Source organism: Sminthopsis crassicaudata, chromosome 1 (assembly GCF_048593235.1).
Source record: "Sminthopsis crassicaudata isolate SCR6 chromosome 1, ASM4859323v1, whole genome shotgun sequence".
In the NCBI taxonomy this organism is placed as follows: domain Eukaryota; kingdom Metazoa; phylum Chordata; class Mammalia; order Dasyuromorphia; family Dasyuridae; genus Sminthopsis; species Sminthopsis crassicaudata.
This window is the reverse complement of record NC_133617.1, coordinates 503,866,909-503,887,384: the sequence shown is the minus strand read 5'-3', so window position 1 is coordinate 503,887,384 and position 20,476 is coordinate 503,866,909. Positions and strand designations below refer to the sequence as shown.

The 20,476-nt window shown below is 31.8% G+C and overlaps 1 protein-coding gene across 7 annotated transcripts in view; it reads left to right on the top strand.

The window, feature by feature from the left end:
- DMXL1 (Dmx like 1) overlaps positions 1–20,476 on the top strand; it is a 140,481-nt gene that overhangs the window by 45,710 nt on the left and 74,295 nt on the right. For all 7 annotated transcript variants that reach the window (XM_074281529.1, XM_074281528.1, XM_074281527.1 and 4 more), the window contains exons 16-24: positions 5,680–5,799; positions 6,153–6,371; positions 8,142–9,836; positions 11,639–11,749; positions 12,206–12,375; positions 13,457–13,554; positions 14,949–15,114; positions 17,461–17,722; positions 18,316–19,409. In XM_074281529.1, the coding sequence (XP_074137630.1) occupies positions 5,680–5,799; positions 6,153–6,371; positions 8,142–9,836; positions 11,639–11,749; positions 12,206–12,375; positions 13,457–13,554; positions 14,949–15,114; positions 17,461–17,722; positions 18,316–19,409 (3,935 nt within the window). The remainder of the gene's footprint in view (positions 1–5,679; positions 5,800–6,152; positions 6,372–8,141; positions 9,837–11,638; positions 11,750–12,205; positions 12,376–13,456; positions 13,555–14,948; positions 15,115–17,460; positions 17,723–18,315; positions 19,410–20,476) is intronic.

The window sequence follows — 20,476 nt, the reverse complement described above, 5'->3', positions numbered from 1 at the left end:
GCTGAAAAAGTTTTAAATTTCACTACCTGTTAGCTAATATGTACTTTTTTTAAAATTAATTTTTACAATTATAACATTTTCTTTGACAGTACATATGCATAGGTAATTTTTTTTTTTTTTTTTTTTTTACAACATTATCCCTTGTACTCCCTTCTGTTCTGAATTTTTCCCCTCCTTCCCTCCACCCCCTCCTCTAGATGGCAGGCATTCCCATACATATTAAATATCTTATAGTATATCTTAGGTACAATATATATGTGCAGAACCGAATTTTGTTGTTGTTGTTGCAAAGGAAGGATTGTATTCGCAAGGTAAAAATAATCTGGGAAGAGAAACAAAACAAAACAAAAAAAAAAAACAATGCTCACAGTTTACACTCATTTCCCAGTGTTCCTTTTCTGAATGTAGCTGATTCTGTCCATCATTGATCAATTGGAATTGGGTTAGCTCTTCTCTATGTTGAAGATATCCACTTCCATCAGAATACATCCTCATACACTATTGTTGTTGAAGTGTATAATGATCCCCTAGTTCTGCTCGTTTCACTCAGCATCAGGTGATATAAGTCTCTCCAAACCTCTCTGTATTCCTCCTGTTGGTCATTTCTTACAGAGCAATAATATTCCATAACATTCATATACCATAATTTACCCAACCATTATCCAATTGATGGACATCCATTCATTTTCCAGTTTCTAGTCACTATGAAAAGGGCTGCCACAAACATTTTGGCACATACAGGTCCCTTTCCCTTCTTTAGTATTTCCTTGGGATATAAGCCCAGTAGTATTACTGCTGGGTCAAAGGGTATGCACATTTTGATTTTTTTTTTTTTTTTTTTTTGGTAACAAAAAATCTTAACCTTGTATCACTTTCTTATAACCCTTCTCTCACTCATTAATCTTATTAAAGCTTAACCTTGTAACCCTTCCTTTGCCCACTGAGAAGGCAAGCAGTATGGAGTCTATCATACAAGTAAAGTCATATAAAAGATTTCCATATTGGCCATGTTGCAAAAAAGAAAGAAAAACAAAGTGAAAAAAGTATGCTTAAATCTACACACAGAGTTTATCTGTTCTCATTGTGGACATAGATAGCATTTTTCATCATGTATCCTTTCGAGTTGTCATGGACCATTATAATCATCTGTGTAGCTAAGTCTTTTACAATTGGTTATTATTAAAATATTTTTAATACTATCTATACAAAATCTATATAGTGATCCTGTCCATATCACAGGTGTAAGGAGAATATTACCTCCACAATCTGGAAAATCTGTATAAATACTTTTGGCCCTCCCTTTCTATGAGAGAAGTCTTCAAGCTTTGTAGATTTCCTTCTTCTTTTTCTTGATATTATACAACACTTTATATATATTTTATGAATTTCTGAGTTTATACTTTTTTATGCAGTCTGCTGACCTTCATGTGTCATCTGCAGCTTCTGCAAAACTTGTCAAAAATTCTTATTTAATTTCTTATGCTGATCTGTGTTATATCAAGCTATGATAGGAAGGGATAACTTGTACATGAATCAAAGCCATCCTTGATAATGTATTAGTAGGAAATAAGCAGGTTTCAAAATTAATTGAAAGCTGTGGAGAATACAAAATTCTTTTGTGCTTGCTGTTTATTAACCACACACACACACACACACACACACACACACACACACAAAAGGCAACCTGATTTGGTAGAACAAAATGCTGCTAACATAGGTCTTTTTTTATAAGTTATCTCCTAGTCATATATCAAAATCATTTAAGATACTTTAGAAGATAGAGTAGTGAAAATTAGCTTGTTCTATGACCCTCTTACACTAAACATCATTATGTTTGCTAAGGGTATTCAGGTATAATGGTGGATTCAGGATAGAGTCCAGGTTAAGGATGGTAACATTTTCCAGATGTCCATTTGCACATGTCATGCTACTGATTGCAACAAGGTCCAGAATGTTTCAGAGACCCTTGAAAAATATCTCCAATCACTCAGAAAGAGTTCACTTGTCTGTCTACAAAAGAAAAACTAAATGAATGAAAATGGTCTCTTCCCTACATTTAAGAATGCATTTGGATGGACACATTAAAAACTTCATCTAATAAAATGCACATCTGAGATACATCTAAACAGTAAATTAGTTTCAAGATCAAAGAAGGAGGAGAGGGGACTGGATTGATTTCAGTAAATTACTTTTTTTACTGATTCCAATGTTCTCATAACAAAAGCCCAACTCTTCAATGTAACACTGTGTCTGAGAAATTAAAGAGTATCACACAGAAGATGGTAGAGAAGTACATGGTGGATCTAAGTACGCATCAGCGTACAAGCAAAAAGGAACTCTGGTAAAATATAGATGTGTAACAGGAAAAAAAAAAAAGATGGATTGGCAATAATTAGGGTTCACAAAATTCCACACTGGTCCCTTTCCAATGTAGGAGGAAGTAAGTAAAGATTCCAGCACATTGAATGGATCCTAAGTTGAACTTTTGCAGAGAACATAGGATCTACAATCATAGATGATTTTTTATCACGTTATCAGTGAAGGGAAATCCCTAATTGATGAGATCACGAATTCATTTTAGAATTTGAGAAACATAGGAATATATAGATCTTCAATCATTATTGTGTGAGACTAATCAAACTGCAAACATGAAAACATCAAAGTCTAATAATTCAGTCTTTATCTTGACATTTATGCAGTTTAAAGTCAGTATTATCTAAATTTTCCTATAAAGTATATTGGGTGATGGCCAAAGTCATAGGCCAGAATCTAAGTCTCTAAGGAAATTAGAAACTAAGTTTAAAAGCAAAAGCTGCAGATCTGTCCTAATTCCCCTTGTTGCTAATACCTTCTCATTCTCCAAATTGGTATTTACTTAATCTTTGTCCAAATTGTTTTCCCTTAATGGGATAAAAGCTTCTTTTTTTTTTTTTTTTTTTAACTTTGTATCTCTAGGACTTAGCAATGCCTCCCGTATAGTGGTAAGCATTTATTCTTTAAAAATCTCAGTCTCAATAAAGACTGACAGCATATTATTATTAGTAGTATATTAGAAGTTTCTCTTGATGTTTGAGAAGATACTTTTAGAGAAAAGATTGATCTAGATGCTTTCTTTAATGGGATTAAGAAAAGAATGGGTTGGGTATATAATCATTTCCTCAAATTTAGCAATAAAGAGGAGCAGAGAAATGTGACAATAGCAAAATTGTCCAGAAAAGTCACAGGAAAGTTGTTTATGCCTCCTTGGACCTGAATATATCTCTGAGTAAGAGTAAGAAAAAAACAATGGTTAAGGAGATATTCCAAATTTGTGACAGAAAAATATCTATTGGAGTAATGTCTTGTAGGAAGCAGGAAGTGTTAATAATACCTCATTGATATAGAGATATAATATTTACAAAATATTGTCTTTAAAATAATTATGTAATTTAATATGTATGGGACTGCTTGCCATCTAGAGGAGAGGGTGGAGGGAAGGAGGGGAAAATTCAGAATAGAAATGAGCGCAAGGGATAATGTAAAAAATTACCCATGCATATGTACTGTCAAAAAAAAAGTTATAATTATAAAATTAATTTTAAAAATGGAAAAAAATAACTGTGAAGAGATACTATAAGTACCGTTTCGTAGTTGAGAAACTGAAACTTAGAAGTTTGTGACTTGTCTGTTATTATGATTTGTTAAGGTTCTGAAGCATCATTTAAAACCAGAACCCTGTCCAGGGTCCAAGTCCAGTATCTTTTTTTTTTTTTTAACCTTTTAAAATATTTATTATGGTAGTATAATAAGAATACTTTATATAAAACATCCCATCATGTCTATTCTGTATTTTTCCTATGAGTATAAATAGAATCCAGAGACTCAAGCTTAGATCACATGTAGCATAAGATAACTCATAGCCAATTCCTAATTGCTTGCATTTCCTGCCTTATTTACAGGACCCTCAAGAAATTCATCTTAGGTCTTATATACTTTTGTTGTTAGGTTTCTTGTAGAGCTTTTGAATGTTATTTCTCCATGCCTCCCAATGAAAATACTGCTGCTAGTTCATTTGGAGACACCATCTAGAAACAATGACATGCATGGTAACATGGAAAGTCTAACATTTCCTGGACCCTTCAAAGCCAAACGATCTTCCTTTGCTCAAGGGAAAGGAGAACTGAACAAAACTGAAATTGACAGTTTCCCTCCCTGCTCTTCCCCTTAACTCCTTTTTTCAAGGATTTGATAGAAAACCACAATCAAAAAAGAGAAAATCACTGATTTGATAGAAGACCACAATTAAATTTCTAGGAAGAAATCTCATTTTAGCTACCTCTTTGCTTTTATATAAGATCCGGAGGGTATAATGAAATCCCTCAGCTAGTTGGAATAGACCGCTTGTCTAGTGTCATTTTACTTTACTTAATGGTTTTAAAAAACTTTTTATACTTATGTAAGGTGAAGCATCCTAGCTTTTTTTGGTGCTGTGGACCCCTTTGGCAGTCTATGAAGATTATCTACCTCCCTTCCTGGAATAATGTTTTAAAATGCATAAAATAAAAAATGTAGGATTATATAGAAACCAATTTTATTGAAAATAAAATGTTAATGAGGTGATTCAGGCCAGTTCCAATGATTTTATGATGAAGAGAGCATTTACATCCAGAGAGAGGACAGTGGGAACTGAGTGTGGATCACAACACAGCATTTTCACTCTCCCGTTGTTGTCCTCCTGCATTGTATTTTCCTTCTAATTTTTTTCCTTTTTGATCTGATTTTTTCTTATGCAGGAGGATAGTTGCATACATAACTCTAGGGTCTTATAACATTGCTTCACAAGGACATGAATATAGGAATCAGTCTTAGTGAGGAGCAAGTCCCTCTGTGACCAGATAATAGGGGGAACTAGGTGGTGAGGCTCTTATATTATGAGAATTAGAGTAGTGCAGGTGAGGGAACCCCCTAAAATAGAAATTTTGGTGTGTAAATGTTTAGAGATTATGGAGTGCAGTAGTGAGTGAATATGTATGTATGTAAGTGTTTCTTGGTACATATGTTCCTTGTAAGATATAGTCTATATAGTTATTTTGAATTTATTACAATTTGACATCTAGAGCTAGTCTAAATTGACTTCATGTTATTCCTATTTGAAAATTTCTTACTATTGAAATTGTGATGGTTAGCCAATTTTGTGACTTTGCTATGATAGTCATATGTATTAAATGTTTTTCATAGTATAAGTAGTTTATTTTGAATTGACTTTCAGAAATTAATTTTGTTCATGAAATATAAGCATACTATAGGGATGTCAAATAATCCATCAAATCCATATCCTTATTAGAAAGTGGAAATTTTGATAATTTTCTTATGTCCTATCATGTTTGATGGAAATCTTTTTTAAAGTATGCTAAATAAAAATTTGAGCTATTATTGTTTATTTTTATTTATTTATTTATTTTGCTAAGGCATTTGGGGTTAAGTGACTTTCCTGGGGTCACACAGCTAGAAAGTGTTAAGTGTCCAGGGTCAGATTTGAACTCAGGTCCTCCTGACTTCAGGCCTTTGGCTCTATTCACTGTGTCACCTAGCTGCCCCACTGTTATTCTTAATGATTAATTATTTTTAACTTTTATGTTTAAGAATTATCTTTTTTTTTTTTTTTAATTTATAGTAAATAAAGCCTCTTAATACTAACAGGTACCCAACCTAATGGATTTTCTGAAAAATTCTACTTAGTTGTCATAGAGTCTACTCAAGACAATCGCTCATTACTTCATATGTGGAATTTACATTTAAAATCAATTCCTGTCTCAGTAGGTAAGTATCTTTTTTTTTTTTTTTGAAGTAAAGTAAAATTTTAGTTAATATAAAGTTACTAGAACTTTTGATTACTTCCTTGTTAGAACCATATAAATGTTAAATGATAGTTAAAACTATATATAGAGATAGATATAGATCTACACACACATTTTTTTGGTGTACTATTCAATTGATGGTCTCACACATTCATTTTCTTGCCCAAGTTAAGTTTGATGGAAGTTTTCTTGTTATATTTAGATTGTGATATTAGCTTAAGTGAAATTTGTTCTATATTTACTTACAAACAGCATTAATTTTTGTTTTAAAATATTATTGAATTAAGTTTTATAAATACATATGCTATCTTTCAGATGAGAAAATAAATACAAGTGTGTCTGGGACTGTGTCACAACAAGAAGAGTTTTCTTCTTCTCCAGAAAAAATCCATTCTCCTTTTTCAAAGAAATATCAGGCTTGCAGAGCAAATCTTCAAAGTACTAGTAAATTGACTCTTTCTTCAGAAATGGTATATAGCCAAGAACTGAATTTGCCAGAAGGAGTTGAGATAATCAGTGTTAAACCATCAGCAGGTTTGTAAATCTTAAGGGTTTCTTAAGTATTTTACATATATAAATATTATTTTATTTAATATTTAAATATTCATATATAAAGTTAAGTAACTTAAGCCCATTTGTAGTTTTCTCAAATGCTTGTTGGTGTAATTTGAAATATTTGTAACTTGAAAATATTTTTTAAAGATTATAGTAATATAATCCCTTGCTAAATATATCCTATTAATTTAAACTAAACCTTAGGATACTTTTTATGGGAAAGTTTCTAAGGGACTTAGGCGATCAGCTCCTAAGGTTTACAGGAAAAAATGTCCTTTTTTTTTTCCCCCATTTTTCTGAGGCTGGGGTTAAGTGTCTGAGATCAGATTTGAACTCCGGTTCTCCTGAATTCAAGGCTGATGCTCTATCCACTGCGCCACCTAGCTGCCCCCAGGAAAATGTCTTTTAAAAAATAATAAAATCCAACATATATATATACTATAAAACAAAGTTTACTTTTTTAACTCTTAGGAATGTCTGTACTTGAGTGATATGCCTATTCTTCTGCTGGCCCTCTTGCATTGAATATTATTAGTTCTCTATAATGTAGTCATTTCGGTTTTCTCTTCTTTTCCATTTCCTGGACTAAACAGAAGAAGGATGTTACTGGGGCCTTTTCAAGAGCATAGAAATCTTTGTTTTTTTTATAACTTTACCTCCACTTACCCCAATTTATTAACTACCAAAATGAATATTCAAATTTTTAAAAACCTATTATATAATCACAAACTTTAAATTACTCACTATTTTTTATTTTATTTTAATAGTTTTTATTTACCAGATATATGCATGGGTAATTTTACAACTTGACAATTGCTAAACCTTTTGTTCTAATTTTTTTCCTCCTTCCCCCTTCTCCCCAGATGGCAGGTTGACCAATACATGTTAAATATGTTAAAGTATAAATTAAATACAATTACTCACTATTTTTAAAAGTGCCTATATTAACATTGAAGGGATGAGAGAAAAAGAAGTAATATTATCTTTCATTCTGAGGTCTTTTTGTGTGTTTTGTGGAGGGAAGTTGGACAAGACATTCATTAGCTTAATTCTATCTTTTCCAAAATTTGGTGTGAAAAATAGCGTAAGGCTGTTGGAAATGAAATTAACAAAATTTGAGAAAAAAGAGAAAATAAATTTGAGAAAATTAAAAATAGCTTTTTTATTTTCTGGAGATACAATTCTAAGTTTTGTAACTGTTTGCCTTGTGAAAAGTATGTTTTATTCTAATTAAAATATTACTTATAGAGAAATTATGGTCCACAGAAACAGTAGTTGAAATCCAGGGTTGACTTAATAGGAAAAAAAAAAAGGAAATTCCATGGCAAGGAACTTCTTTAAAGTTTTTCTTCTTCAAAAAAAGAAACATAGAATGTTTTGTTTTGTTTTGTTTTGTTTTGTTTCTCTTTATTTTATTTTGAGGATTTTATTTTAAAGCAGTGCCATTAAGAAAGAGTAGATAAGCTAAAAATTCCTTCAAAGTCTCCCAAATCACATAATGTTATTGTACTTGTACCAACTGCTCACCTATTTACTTGGAGTCTATTTTTTCTTAACATTATACAAAATCCATATTTTTTTTTTCTCCTAATGTTGAAATATTTAATTTTTTAAATAAGCACCAATATCTAAAAGCACTGCTTAAAAGTTTTAATAGTACTCTTCTGAGGACGACAAACTAAAATTTAACTAAATAGGATGATTTATTTATTAACTCTTTGCCTAAGGAATAATTTGTTTTTGTTTTAGGACATCTAAGTTCCTCTTCTATATATCCAGTATGCAGTGCTCCCTATTTATTGGCAACTTCATGTTCCGATGAAAAAGTGAGATTCTGGAGATGCAGAGTAACAGCTGTAGAGACTTCAACATCAGAAAATACTGCAAAAAATAATCTTGAGTACATTTGGGAAGAATGGCCTTTACTCATTGAGGATGGACTTCCTAATAGTAGTGTTGTAACTATTCCTGGCAGGCCAATAGAAGTTAGCTGTGCACACACAAATCGTTTAGCTGTAGCCTACAAACAGAGTACATCTAATGGTAGATCTTCTCAAGACTTTATGATGCATGTAAGTATTTTTGAATGTGAGTCTACAGGAGGTTCATTCTGGATCCTTGAACAGACAATTCATTTAGATGAATTAAGCGCAATGTTGGATTCTGGTATTAGTATTGATAGCAATTTAGTGGCCTATAATAAACAAGAAGTTTATTTATCTAATAAAGAGATTATCATGCCATATACAAAGCACTTGGTTCACTTAGACTGGATGTCTAGAGAAGATGGTTCTCATATACTTACTGTAGGAATTGGATCAAAACTCTTTATGTATGGACAGCTGTCTGGCAGAGTTCAGGAACAAACTGGTAAAGAAGGCTTGGCATTCCCATTATGGGAGAACACTAAAGTTTTGTCTCATTCTAAGTTTGTTCTACTCCGCTGTGTTGATTTGGTTTCTTCAGTAGAAGGATCACCACCTTTTCCTGTTTCTTTATCTTGGGTACGTGATGGTATCCTTGTGGTAGGAATGGATTGTGAGATGCATGTTTATTCCCAATGGCAGCCACCTTCTAAACAAGAGCCACTGATGACAGGCTCATATGATGGAAGTACTCCATCTATCATAAGTTTAGTGAAACCGAGTAATTCATCAGGATCTGGTTTACACCCACCAAAGAAAACATTAACTCGCTCCATGACTAGTCTTGCACAGAAAATTTGTGGAAAGAAAACTGCATTTGATCTTGATGTAGACATGGAAGATTCAGGACTTTTTGAAGCAGCTCATGAACTCTCTCCAACTTTACCTCAATATCATCCCTTGCAACTTTTAGAACTCATGGATCTTGGTAAAGTGCGTAGAGCTAAAGCCATTCTATCCCATCTTGTTAAATGTATTGCAGGAGAAGTTGTGGCTTTGAATGAAGTAGTACCCAATCAAGAACGCCGGCTTAGATCTGTTACCATTAGTGCAAGTGGGAGTACCACAAGAGACCCCCCAACATTCAATAAAACTGAAAATACAGACTATACAGAAATAGATTCAGTACCCCCTCTCCCTTTATATGCCTTACTTGCTGCTGATGATGATAGCCCTTATACTTCGTCTTCAGAAAAATCCAGTAATTGTAGTCACTTAAACATAACAAGTAAATTACATGATGAAAGTTACAATGAGCTTTTCCAGATATCAGCACTAAGTACTGATGATATTCATATCTTTGAGACAGAAGAAGAAAATACAAAGCCCAAGGTTATTGATCTTTCTCAATACAGTCCAACTTATTTTGGTCCTGAACATGCCCAGGTTCTTTCAGGCCATTTACTTCATTCTAGCTTACCAGGTCTCAACCGGATGGAACAGATGTCTTTGATGGCCTTAGCAGACACTATTGCAACTACAAGTACTGACATTGGTGAAAGCAGAGACAGAAACCAAGGTAAAATAAATTGTGTTTTATATTTAAGTAATTTAGATGGCACAGTGAATAGAGCACTAGACATTGAATCAGGAAGATGTGAGTTCAAATGTGATCTCAGAAATGTATTAGTTTTATGACAACTTGTTAAGTGACTTTTCAAGCATATAACCTGTCTGCCTTAGATTACTTATCCAGAAAATAAGGATAATTCACAGGTTTGTTATGAGATTAAAATGAAATAACCTTTGCAAACCTTAATATGTCTATAGACATGCTAACTATTAACATTGTTATATATTTTATTATTTATTTATTTTTTTGTTTAAATTTTAAAATAGTTTAAAATTTGGAAGATGTTGATAATTTCTATAGTGCTTTCCCCAAAAATTTTGCCGTGGAAAGCATTTTGAGATTTGAAATATTTTTGAAAAACTCTATCATCCAAATGATATGGAGTCATGGACTTCATCTCTACTTCCAGAAAAAAAAAAGAAATCTAGGGAATTTTTAGAGCAAAATAAAATTAGTAATGGTGGTATTATATTCAGTGTTGGGACCTTATAAGCCACTAGTTTTATCTCCAATTTTATGGATCAGAAAAGTGAGATATAGAGAAGTATTGCCCAATATCACATAGATGGCAGAGTTTCAAACTTATATCCTCTGACTATAGAGTCAGTGATCTTTCACTGTACCAGTTGTATTTATCTTGTGGGGAGAAGTAATAAAGTAGGAGAAAAATGTTGGCCATACATAAAAGGGCTATATTGGGAATTTCATATTTAATATTGTAGAAGAAACAGTATTCTTGATATCTACATTTTCCTTCCATAATCTTGTAGTATAAAACAGTTTGAGAAAACTGTCTTAGACGGAAAGTAATTGATTTAAATATATTAATTCTTAACTCTATTTTCATTCTCTTTGTGAAAAAGTTGTAGTGGCATAGTAGGGAAAACACATGGATCATAAAGTCACATCTAAATTTGAGTTCCAGCACATTATTTGCTGTGTTTGATTCTAACCAAATCATTTAATGTTTTAGTAACTTAGTTTTCTCATCTAATGTTACTAAAAATATGTTATGATGAGGAAATCTAAATCTTTTTATGTTACTACAATTATTTAAAAGCTTTATAAACTACAATTCATTAGAGATATAGCTCCAAAATTTACTAATCATCTGATAGTGAAAAATTTCTTTTCTTTAAGCCTCAATTTCCTTATCTGAAAGTTGATGACAGCAATAGTTATACTTGCCATTTCAGGGTAATTATGAGAAAAAATTGTTTTATTAACATTAAAGATGGTATAAGATTTTAGTTTTCAAAGCCCTTTTGTTACAACAAGAGATAGTGGGGGCATTAATTTTTTTCATTTTATAAATGATAAACCTAAAACTCTAAGACATTTGTTATTGACCTAAAATATCTCTTGACTTCAAGTTCAGGACTCTGTGAATATGCCAGGATGCTTGATTATGAATTATATTAAATTCTATATACCTTGAACAATTCTTGACAATTTTCCTTATTCACAAAAAGATAAAGTAAGCCAATATAATGAAATAAATTACCTGTAACATTATCTTATTTTCCATGATGAGAAATCTCTAAATTTTAACTTATTTTATTCTCAACATTTTATCTTTTCAATTTAACAGTGCTTTTCAGTTTCTTTTTCTTATATGCTTAGTATCCTATTGGTTAGGCTTATCATGTCAAATTGTGTACCATTATCTATGTTACCTTCTACTTATGTAATTGTTTTCTGTCTTTTTTCCAATGAAAATAAATAAAAAATATATTTTTTGTTCAAAGGTGGAGAAACTCTTGATGAATGTGGCTTAAAATTTCTTTTGGCTGTTCGGCTTCATACTTTTCTCTCAACTTCCCTTCCACCTGTTTATCGAGCTCAACTCCTTCATCAAGGTAATTTTATAGAAGGTTACTTAAGTAGATATGAGAATATATTTAAATGATAAACTTTCCTTGTTTATTATGATAATCATGGCAGGATTATTTGGATACACTTCAAATATGTTGTAATTTTATGAAATATACTTTCCTTAAGATTTGTTTCTAGTTAGTAGGAATTTTTATAGTTAGAGATCTTACTCTGAAGTTGGGATGACCTGAATTCAAGTCTTGCTTCTGATAGTACTAGTTGCATGACCATATGGGAAAGTCACTTAATCTAATTTTTCGATTAGTTCCAGGACACCTCCCAGTCTGTACTTATGAATGGAGTTTTCAAATTGAGAGTTCCTTAGTACCAATGAAATCATAGATCTTTCACTAGTCCTCTCTTCAATAAATCATTGTGAGATAGTGGTTTTGCTTTTAACATTGAGAATTTCAGTGTTCCATTTGTTTTGCTGTTCTTAGGTCTCTCTACTAGTCATTTTGCCTGGGCATTTCACTCCGTAGCAGAAGAAGAGTTACTGAATATGCTACCTGCTATGCAGAAAAATGATCCCTCCTGGTCAGAACTAAGAGCTATGGGTGTAGGATGGTGGATTCGCAACACTCGAGTCTTACGCAAGTGTATAGAAAAGGTAAATGCTAGTAATCTAGTATGAAAATGTTATACCCTTTCTCTGCTGTAATACTTTCATATTTTTCCAATGTTTTTGAAAAAAATAAACAATCACTTTTTAGTCAATTACACTTTTTAAAAAAATTGCTATGACTTAGCATTGTAGAGCTGATTTTAGTTTATATTAAATATATAATAATATATTAATGCTAAATAAGTAAATACTAATTCTTTTGTCAACAAAGTATAAGTCTTTCATATGATGGCCGTAGCTTTATGTTGATTACCCAGTCCTCTTGAATCAGTGACTTACTTTTGTAAAGGAGCTAGTTGGGATTTGGGATAGTTTTAAGTAGTCTAAGAGAAAAAAGCTTAATTGGTATAGCTAGATAGAAATTATTTGTTTTAACCACTAAGGGAGTCATAATTCATCAGTTAAAAGAACTTCCTTTACTAATACTAATCATAAACCCTCTATAACTTGTAAAGTTGTTAAGGCAAAAAAAAATTCTCGTCTCTCTGAGGTAATTCTAAACCTAGTCTTCAGAGGAGAGACATGGAACCTGTCACTAACCCTATACCTGAAGCATTTCCAACTTTATAGGATCTGTCAGAGCTTATAGTATGTTGGCATAGACTTCTAGAGCTACAGTCTGCCTCTTGCCATTATTAAAGTCGAATTTTAATGTAAAGTAGAATTTTAATGTAATGTTGAGATTATGATAAAAAAAAATTATTTAACTATAACAACTGCAGAAAGACCTTGCAATATTGGAAGTATCTTGTTATAAAAACTTTGTTAAAAGCTTTTTGCAAGTATAAATTAATATTCAGAGCCAGGACTAATTCAAAACTGGATGAAGATTAAGCTGTTCTATCTTTTACTATCCTATTCCTATCCCATTTCATCCTATCCTTTTAAACTTATTCTGTCTTTTAAACTATATGAACTATAAATACATAGCTAAATAAAGCACACAAGTATTGCACATCTACAAATGGATAGCATTAATTTTTTTTTTTTTGCTTTGTAAAAAAGATATTTTTCCATGTATATGTATGAAAAAACAAAAAATATTAAGTATGGTTTCTGATTACAGGTAGCAAAAGCAGCTTTTTACAGAAAGAATGATCCATTAGATGCTGCCATTTTTTACCTTGCAATGAAGAAGAAGGCTGTGATATGGGGGTTATACAGGTATGGCAAAGAGTTTTGTTTTTAAATTAGAAGCATTTAATAAACACTAATAACACTAAATTGTATTTTTCCCTACTTGATTTCTTAAGTGCTTTCTGATATAGCTATTAAACAAAAAATGTTAAGGCTAATACAGGGACATGAGTGACATTTTATTCTAATATTTTAGTTTACTTTTTGATGCACTAAAAAGAAACACATTAGGAAGAAATAAATGCCAGGCAGTCAGAGTGGATGGACTGTTGCCATGGAAGCTACCTTAGAACCAATTTAGTCACTAAATTTCCCAAGGTGCTTTAGATAAGATATTATTCCCTGGACCTTTACTGTCCGAAATTATTCAAATTAAATTGACCCTCTATGCCATTAGTAACAGTGTTGACAAAATAGAAAAAAGATGTCTTTTATAGTACAAATTTTGAAATTAATTTAGAAGGCAAAATAATTCCACAGGGTTTTTTTTTTTTTTTTTAGATTTTTCAGGTGGTTTAAGTAATGTGCTCATAAAAATCATTTGTTAAAAATGTTTGTGGCAGCCCTTTTCTTGGTGGCAAGAAACTGGAAACTGAGTGGATGCCCATCAGTTGGAGAATAAGTTAGCTGAATAAGTTACAGTATGTAATTGTTATGGAATATTATTATTCTATAAGAAACGATCAGCAGGATGATTTTAAAGAGTTCTGGAGAGACTTACATGAACTGATGCTAGGTGAAATGAGCAGAACCAGGAGATCATTGTGCATGGTAAACACAATATTTGCCACTGAAGTCACTTCAGATGGACATGACTTTTTCCAACAATGAGACCAGTTCAATGACCTTGTGATGAAAAGAGCCATCAACACCAATAAAGAAGACTGGGAACTTTGAGTGTGGATCATAATATAACATTTTCACTCTTTTTGTTGTTTGTTTGCATTTTGTTTTTTTTTCATTCATTTTCTTTCCTTTTTGATCTGATCTTTCTTGTTCAGTAAGATAATTATACAAATATGTCTATATATATATATATATATATATATATATATATATATATATATATATATATATATATATATATATATATATATATTGGACTTAACACATTTTAACATGTATAGCATATATTTGATTACTTACCATCTAGGGGTGGGGTGAGGGAAAAATGGGGAAAATTTAGAACACAAGGCTATGCAAGGATCAATGTTGAAAAATTATCTGTGAATATGTTTTGAAAGTAAAAGTTTTTATTTAATTAAAAAAATTAATTAATCTGATTTTTTGCTTAAAGATTATATGCCATTGCGTTGGGTGCCAAGAAATTATTGTTTGGAACTAGTTCCTAGGTTGGTACTAATTCCCCAGAAAAGTTCTAATTCTCACTTTTTTTTTTTTTGTATGTTTTTGTTCTTTAGATCTCAAAAAGATACCAAGATGACACAATTTTTTGGACATAATTTTACTGATGACAGGTGGCGTAAAGCAGCGTTAAAGAATGCCTTTTCTTTACTTGGCAAACAAAGATTTGAACATTCTGCAGCATTTTTTCTTCTAGCTGGTTGCCTGAAAGATGCAGTGGAGGTAATTAGTAAAATGTATATATTTGAATATATATATATATATATATATAGATAGATAGATAGATAGATAGATGGATAGATAGATAGATAGATAGATAGATATAGATATATATATCTATATCTATCTATATATATATATGCAAACAAAATAATTTGTGGTAGGTATAGCTCTTAAAATATTTTATTTATGATGCTACTTTAATTTCTAATTTCACTTTAAATCAAAATTGTTATGCCCAATGTTTTGACCTAATATATCACAATCAAAAATTTATATAGAGATGTAGAAAACTTTAAGCATTCACTAAGCACTTTACCAAGAGTTGAAAGTAGTAAAAAGAGTTGGTGAGACAGTCACTGGAAACAGTATAGCATAATGTCTTGAATACAGTTGAATTTGTTGAATTAGTTGAATGTGGTTGATTATTCATATCAGCGTAATGTTAAATAAAATATGGCATTTGTATCAGAAAGCTACCAAAGTAGCATTATGCTGACTCTGGGGAAAAAAAATTAGGAAGGCTTGGTGGAAGAGATGGCATTTGAAGTGGAAGAGATGATACTCAGAATATCAATAGGAATTCAATAAGTATGTAAAAGGAAGAGAGTAGAATATAGTCCAGTATAGACAAAGAGAGTAGTACTAGCAAAATTATGGAGCCAAGAAGGTAGAGAATTGTTATGGGCCAGAACTTAAAACAAGGTACTAAGTCAGTGGAATTGATAGAGACAGTAGTTATCTAATTTAGCATAGTTCAATATGATTGATTTACTTCTACAAGGAAATGTTATGGGTCAGAACTTGAAACAAGATACTAAGTGGAATTGAGGAGACAGTGGTTAAATCTAATTTAGCATTGATTTAATCCTACAACAAATAATGGTTTCCTAGTGATATGATTGGTGTATACTCAGTGTAGGGCATGTAAGCTAGAAGCTCTCAGGGCCAAAAAAGACAGGCGTACTAGAAGTTCTCGGCTGAGACAGATTCATTCCATCTTCCACCTTTGTTGTGTCTGGAAGCTGAAACACAAACCTTTGGATTCAGAGACAGTCAGGGAGGGAAATAAATGAATCTCAAGTTACTAATGACTTTGAAGACAGCAATTTCAGTAGAGTATCCTAAAACAGGACAGATTATTTTTACCTCTCCATGAAGTACAAAAACTACTTTGAATGGGGGCAGGTATTTATTTCAGGCTTTTAGTTAATTTATCTACCTATTTCTGTCTATTATTATGTCTTTGGTCTGTAATTTCTAATTTACTAGTTTACTTCTCATGTTTTTAACTTATCTTTTTTCCAAAGCATTTTGGGGGGACAGGTTAAATAGAGGATAAGATATTGTAAAATATTCATGACTTTCTATGGGGAGATTCATATGAATAAGTGAATTCAACATTTGAGCCCCTCATCATTAATAAACTTACATAGTCGAGAAACACTCATTGCTTACTTTGGAGAGGCTTTCATTTTATAGAATGGAGCAAAATATATAACTTAAAAGTTCATATGTATAGATGTTATTCTAAATCCATTTTTAGGAAACATTATTAAAAGCCATCTAATACAAGTTACATTTAAATTAGAATCCTTTTTAAAACTTCGCTAACAAATGGTCAACTAGCTTTGCTTGAAGATCTCCAGAGAGGGAAAAGTCCTCTAGCTTCCAAGGTCACCCATTCTATGTTTGGACAATTCTGGTTTTTAGGAAACTTTTTTTTTTTCTTTCCTTAAATCTAAATGAGTTTCTTTGCAATTTTTACCCATTGGCCTTAACTTGTTCTTTTAGATTAAAAACAACAACAAAAAAACTAGTTCATTTCCTTTCTAGGAAAGCTCTTTTATAGTTTAAACACTTCACTTTCCTTCTTCTAACCTATATATACACCTAAAATTTAAATCTACTCACCCTTCTTCCTTATCCTTCTAGATATTGACTGATTATCAATTGTCAATTAACAGTAGAATATTGTATCAAGCACTGAAATTCCAGGGGCAGCTAGGTGGTATTACAGCACCAGCCTTGAAGTCAGGAGGACCTGAGTTCAAATGTGGTTTCAGATACTTAACACGTCCTAGCTGTGTGACCTTGGGCAAGTCACTTAACCTCAATTACCTCAGCGGGGGGAAAAAAAGAACTGAAATTCCAGATGTCCCTAGATTGGTTATTTATTTATATCAATTAAAAATCTATAACATTAGCAGGTAGTATTTAGTATTATCTTTAATTTTTTCAACTTTCTTTTTCTACTAGTTATTAGAAGCTTAATACCTACTATACTTTTAGACATGAGAAAAATTGATCTTTTGTATTAAAAATAACAAAACGTGGCTTTCTTTCTAGGTTTGTCTAGAAAAATTGAATGATGTTCAATTGGCTTTGGTAATAGCAAGACTTTATGAATCTGAATTTGACACATCTGCAACATACAAATCTATATTGCATAAAAAAATTTTGGGAATTGATTCTTCAGTCAAAGAATACCATTCAATGAACATGAATGTACATGATGATCCTTTCCTTCGAAGTATGGCATATTGGATCTTGGAAGACTACAGCAGGGCTCTAGATACATTAATAAAACAACCCATGAAAGAAGAAGAAGGTAATATAAGATTATGATTTGTAATTATGAATTTTATATATATATATTCATAAAGTATTCAGGCACATTGTCAATACTATGCTGAAAGTGTATAAAACCTGCCTTCTAGAATCTTAGTCTAGTTCAAGATAATACTTATATACAATGTGTGTAATATATCTTAGAATATTTGTTAGGTTTTTGTAAAGTAATCAAATGTTTTAGGAAAAGTTAGATCTTAGAAAAAAAAATATACTTAAAAACATTTCCAATTAGTCATTGTTGTTTGAAAAGATTGGCAAAGTGGTACTAGAGATGGAATCGATTTACCATTTCCATTTATCTCATACTGAATCACAGAGAATGGGTAAGTTATGGGTGTGTTTTTGCCTGTGTGAGAGAAATAAAGAGTTTGTGATATGGGTAATGCTAATTTGATACTCTGCCTACACCATTACTGGGCAAAAATTTATTGATTTGCACCAGCAAACCAAGTTATAACTAATTTTTATCTTATTTTATCCCATACTGTCACAGATCAATTACTGTAATAATATTACAAATTTAAGAAGTTTCTTTTGGGTTTTGTATTCATATATTTGATTTATTTTCAGATCAAGGCATGGCATCTAATGCCTGTAACCCTGCAGTATTTAATTTCTACAATTACCTCAGGACGCATCCACTTTTGCTGAGACGCCATTTTGTTTCTTCTGATACATCTTCCACACAAATATGCTTAACAGGAGAAAATGGATTAGCAGGAAAAATTAATTTAAGTGAGAGAAGATTGTTTTTCACCACTGCACATGCTCACTTAAAAGCTGGTTGTCCCATGTTAGCTTTAGAAGTATTATCAAAAATGCCTAAAGTCATCAAGAGGACACAACTTTTTTACGGAACTTCTAGTTTTCCAGATACCAGTAAAGATTGCTCTCCTTCTTCTCCATTAAAGTTGGATACAAAGGATTATAAATCATCTAGTATCGAGTGGTCTGAGTGTGTGATAAATGGTTTGAGATCTTCTTCAGATGGTTTATCAGATAAACAATCAAATTCAAGTCTTTCATTTGATTGGAGTCAACCAAGTATTATAGTCCAGGATGAATCTTTGGACCTAAAGTGGGATAGTGATAATGATGTGGAAAATGAGGACACAGCTCTCTCAATGAAAGAAATAAAACCTTTGCAGATAAAAATGGATGAAAAGACAAATGAAACAAATTCCAGCTACACAGACTCTTTCAGCACAAATGAAAATGATATCTTAAATCCATCAGAGGATATCATTGCTGTACAATTGAAATTTAGAGCATGTTTAAAGATTCTCACAGTAGAATTGAGAACATTATCCACTGGCTATGAAATAGATGGTGGGAAATTGAGGTACCAACTATACCACTGGCTTGAAAAAGAAGTGGTAGCTCTTCAGAAGGCTTGTGACTATTGTTCAGATGTGGAGGATATACAGTGTGTATTTAGTGAAAATGTGGATGAAACTGTATTAAATGAAAATACAAGAGATGTATTTGATCAACCTAAAGTAAATCATTTGAAAGATAATTTCCAGAAAAGACGACAGTGGCTTTTAAAATATCAGTCTCTTCTAAGGATGTTCCTTAGTTACTGCATACTACATGGATCTCATGGTGGTGGCCTTGCCTCTGTGAGAATGGAATTAATTCTACTTTTGCAAGAATCTCAACAGGTATGTAACAATCCATTTTTTTCTAAATGCATAAAAGACAGCTGAATTTCTTTTTTCTGTGCCTTAAAAGAATACATTTTTTAAAAACTATATTATGTTTTGGCATTGTAATAATTACCTAAATTATTAAATATTGATTTCATAATGTGAATGTCAAGGATGTAAGAAAAATCTTAAGTATTTTTTAGCACTGTGTAAGGCAACTTGCATATCATGGCAATAGTCAAGTAGCAACAATTAAATGAATGACCCTTTAAATATCTTTCTATGCAAAATATTCTGCTAGTGGTAGAAAAAATAGAAAGATTACAAAAAATACCTTCTTGGAGTTTAGTCTAATAGAGGAATAAGATACCAATATAATCATAACATGCAATATCTAAATACACATAGAGCTTTCTAACAAGAAATGTTATTTGATGTGTAAGAAGGCAAAGGTTTTAATTTACTGTGATGGAAAATGGTCAGCTTGGTAAAAAAAAAAATAGCATTTTGGTTGGCTATTTATAAGGATGATTAGGAATTTAACAGGTAAAATGAGGGAATGCCTTCCTTTTTCTAGAATGTTCTAGAGACAAAGTCATTTATTTTAGCTGGAATATAGTTTGTCTAAAGTAATGAAACAGTTTAAAAGGAGTTTATAGCATAAGAATTTAAACTTTATTCATTGGACAGTAGGAAGTCTTTGGAGAATTTTTAGGAGTAGAAACATTTGACCAGCTTAATACTGGCAGTTTTATAAAAGATAGGGGCAAAGTTCACTGAGGAATCTATTATTGCATTCTGGATAAATGGAAAGGAAGGGTTGTTCTAGCTTTGACATGAGTAAGAATAGAGAAGAGGTGAGAGATTTGATGTTGTGGGCATGGAATTGCCTGAAACTGTTTTGGATTGATTATAAGTAATTTGCTTACTGGTGATAGTTGAAGTCTTGAAATGAGATTGTAAAGGAAAAGAAGAGAAGATATACAAGGATAGACCCTTGGAAATACATCAAGGGATTGGAAAAAGAATGAGGAGCCAGTAAAAGAGGCTGGGACAAAATAATTAGAGAAGGAGGAAAAGAA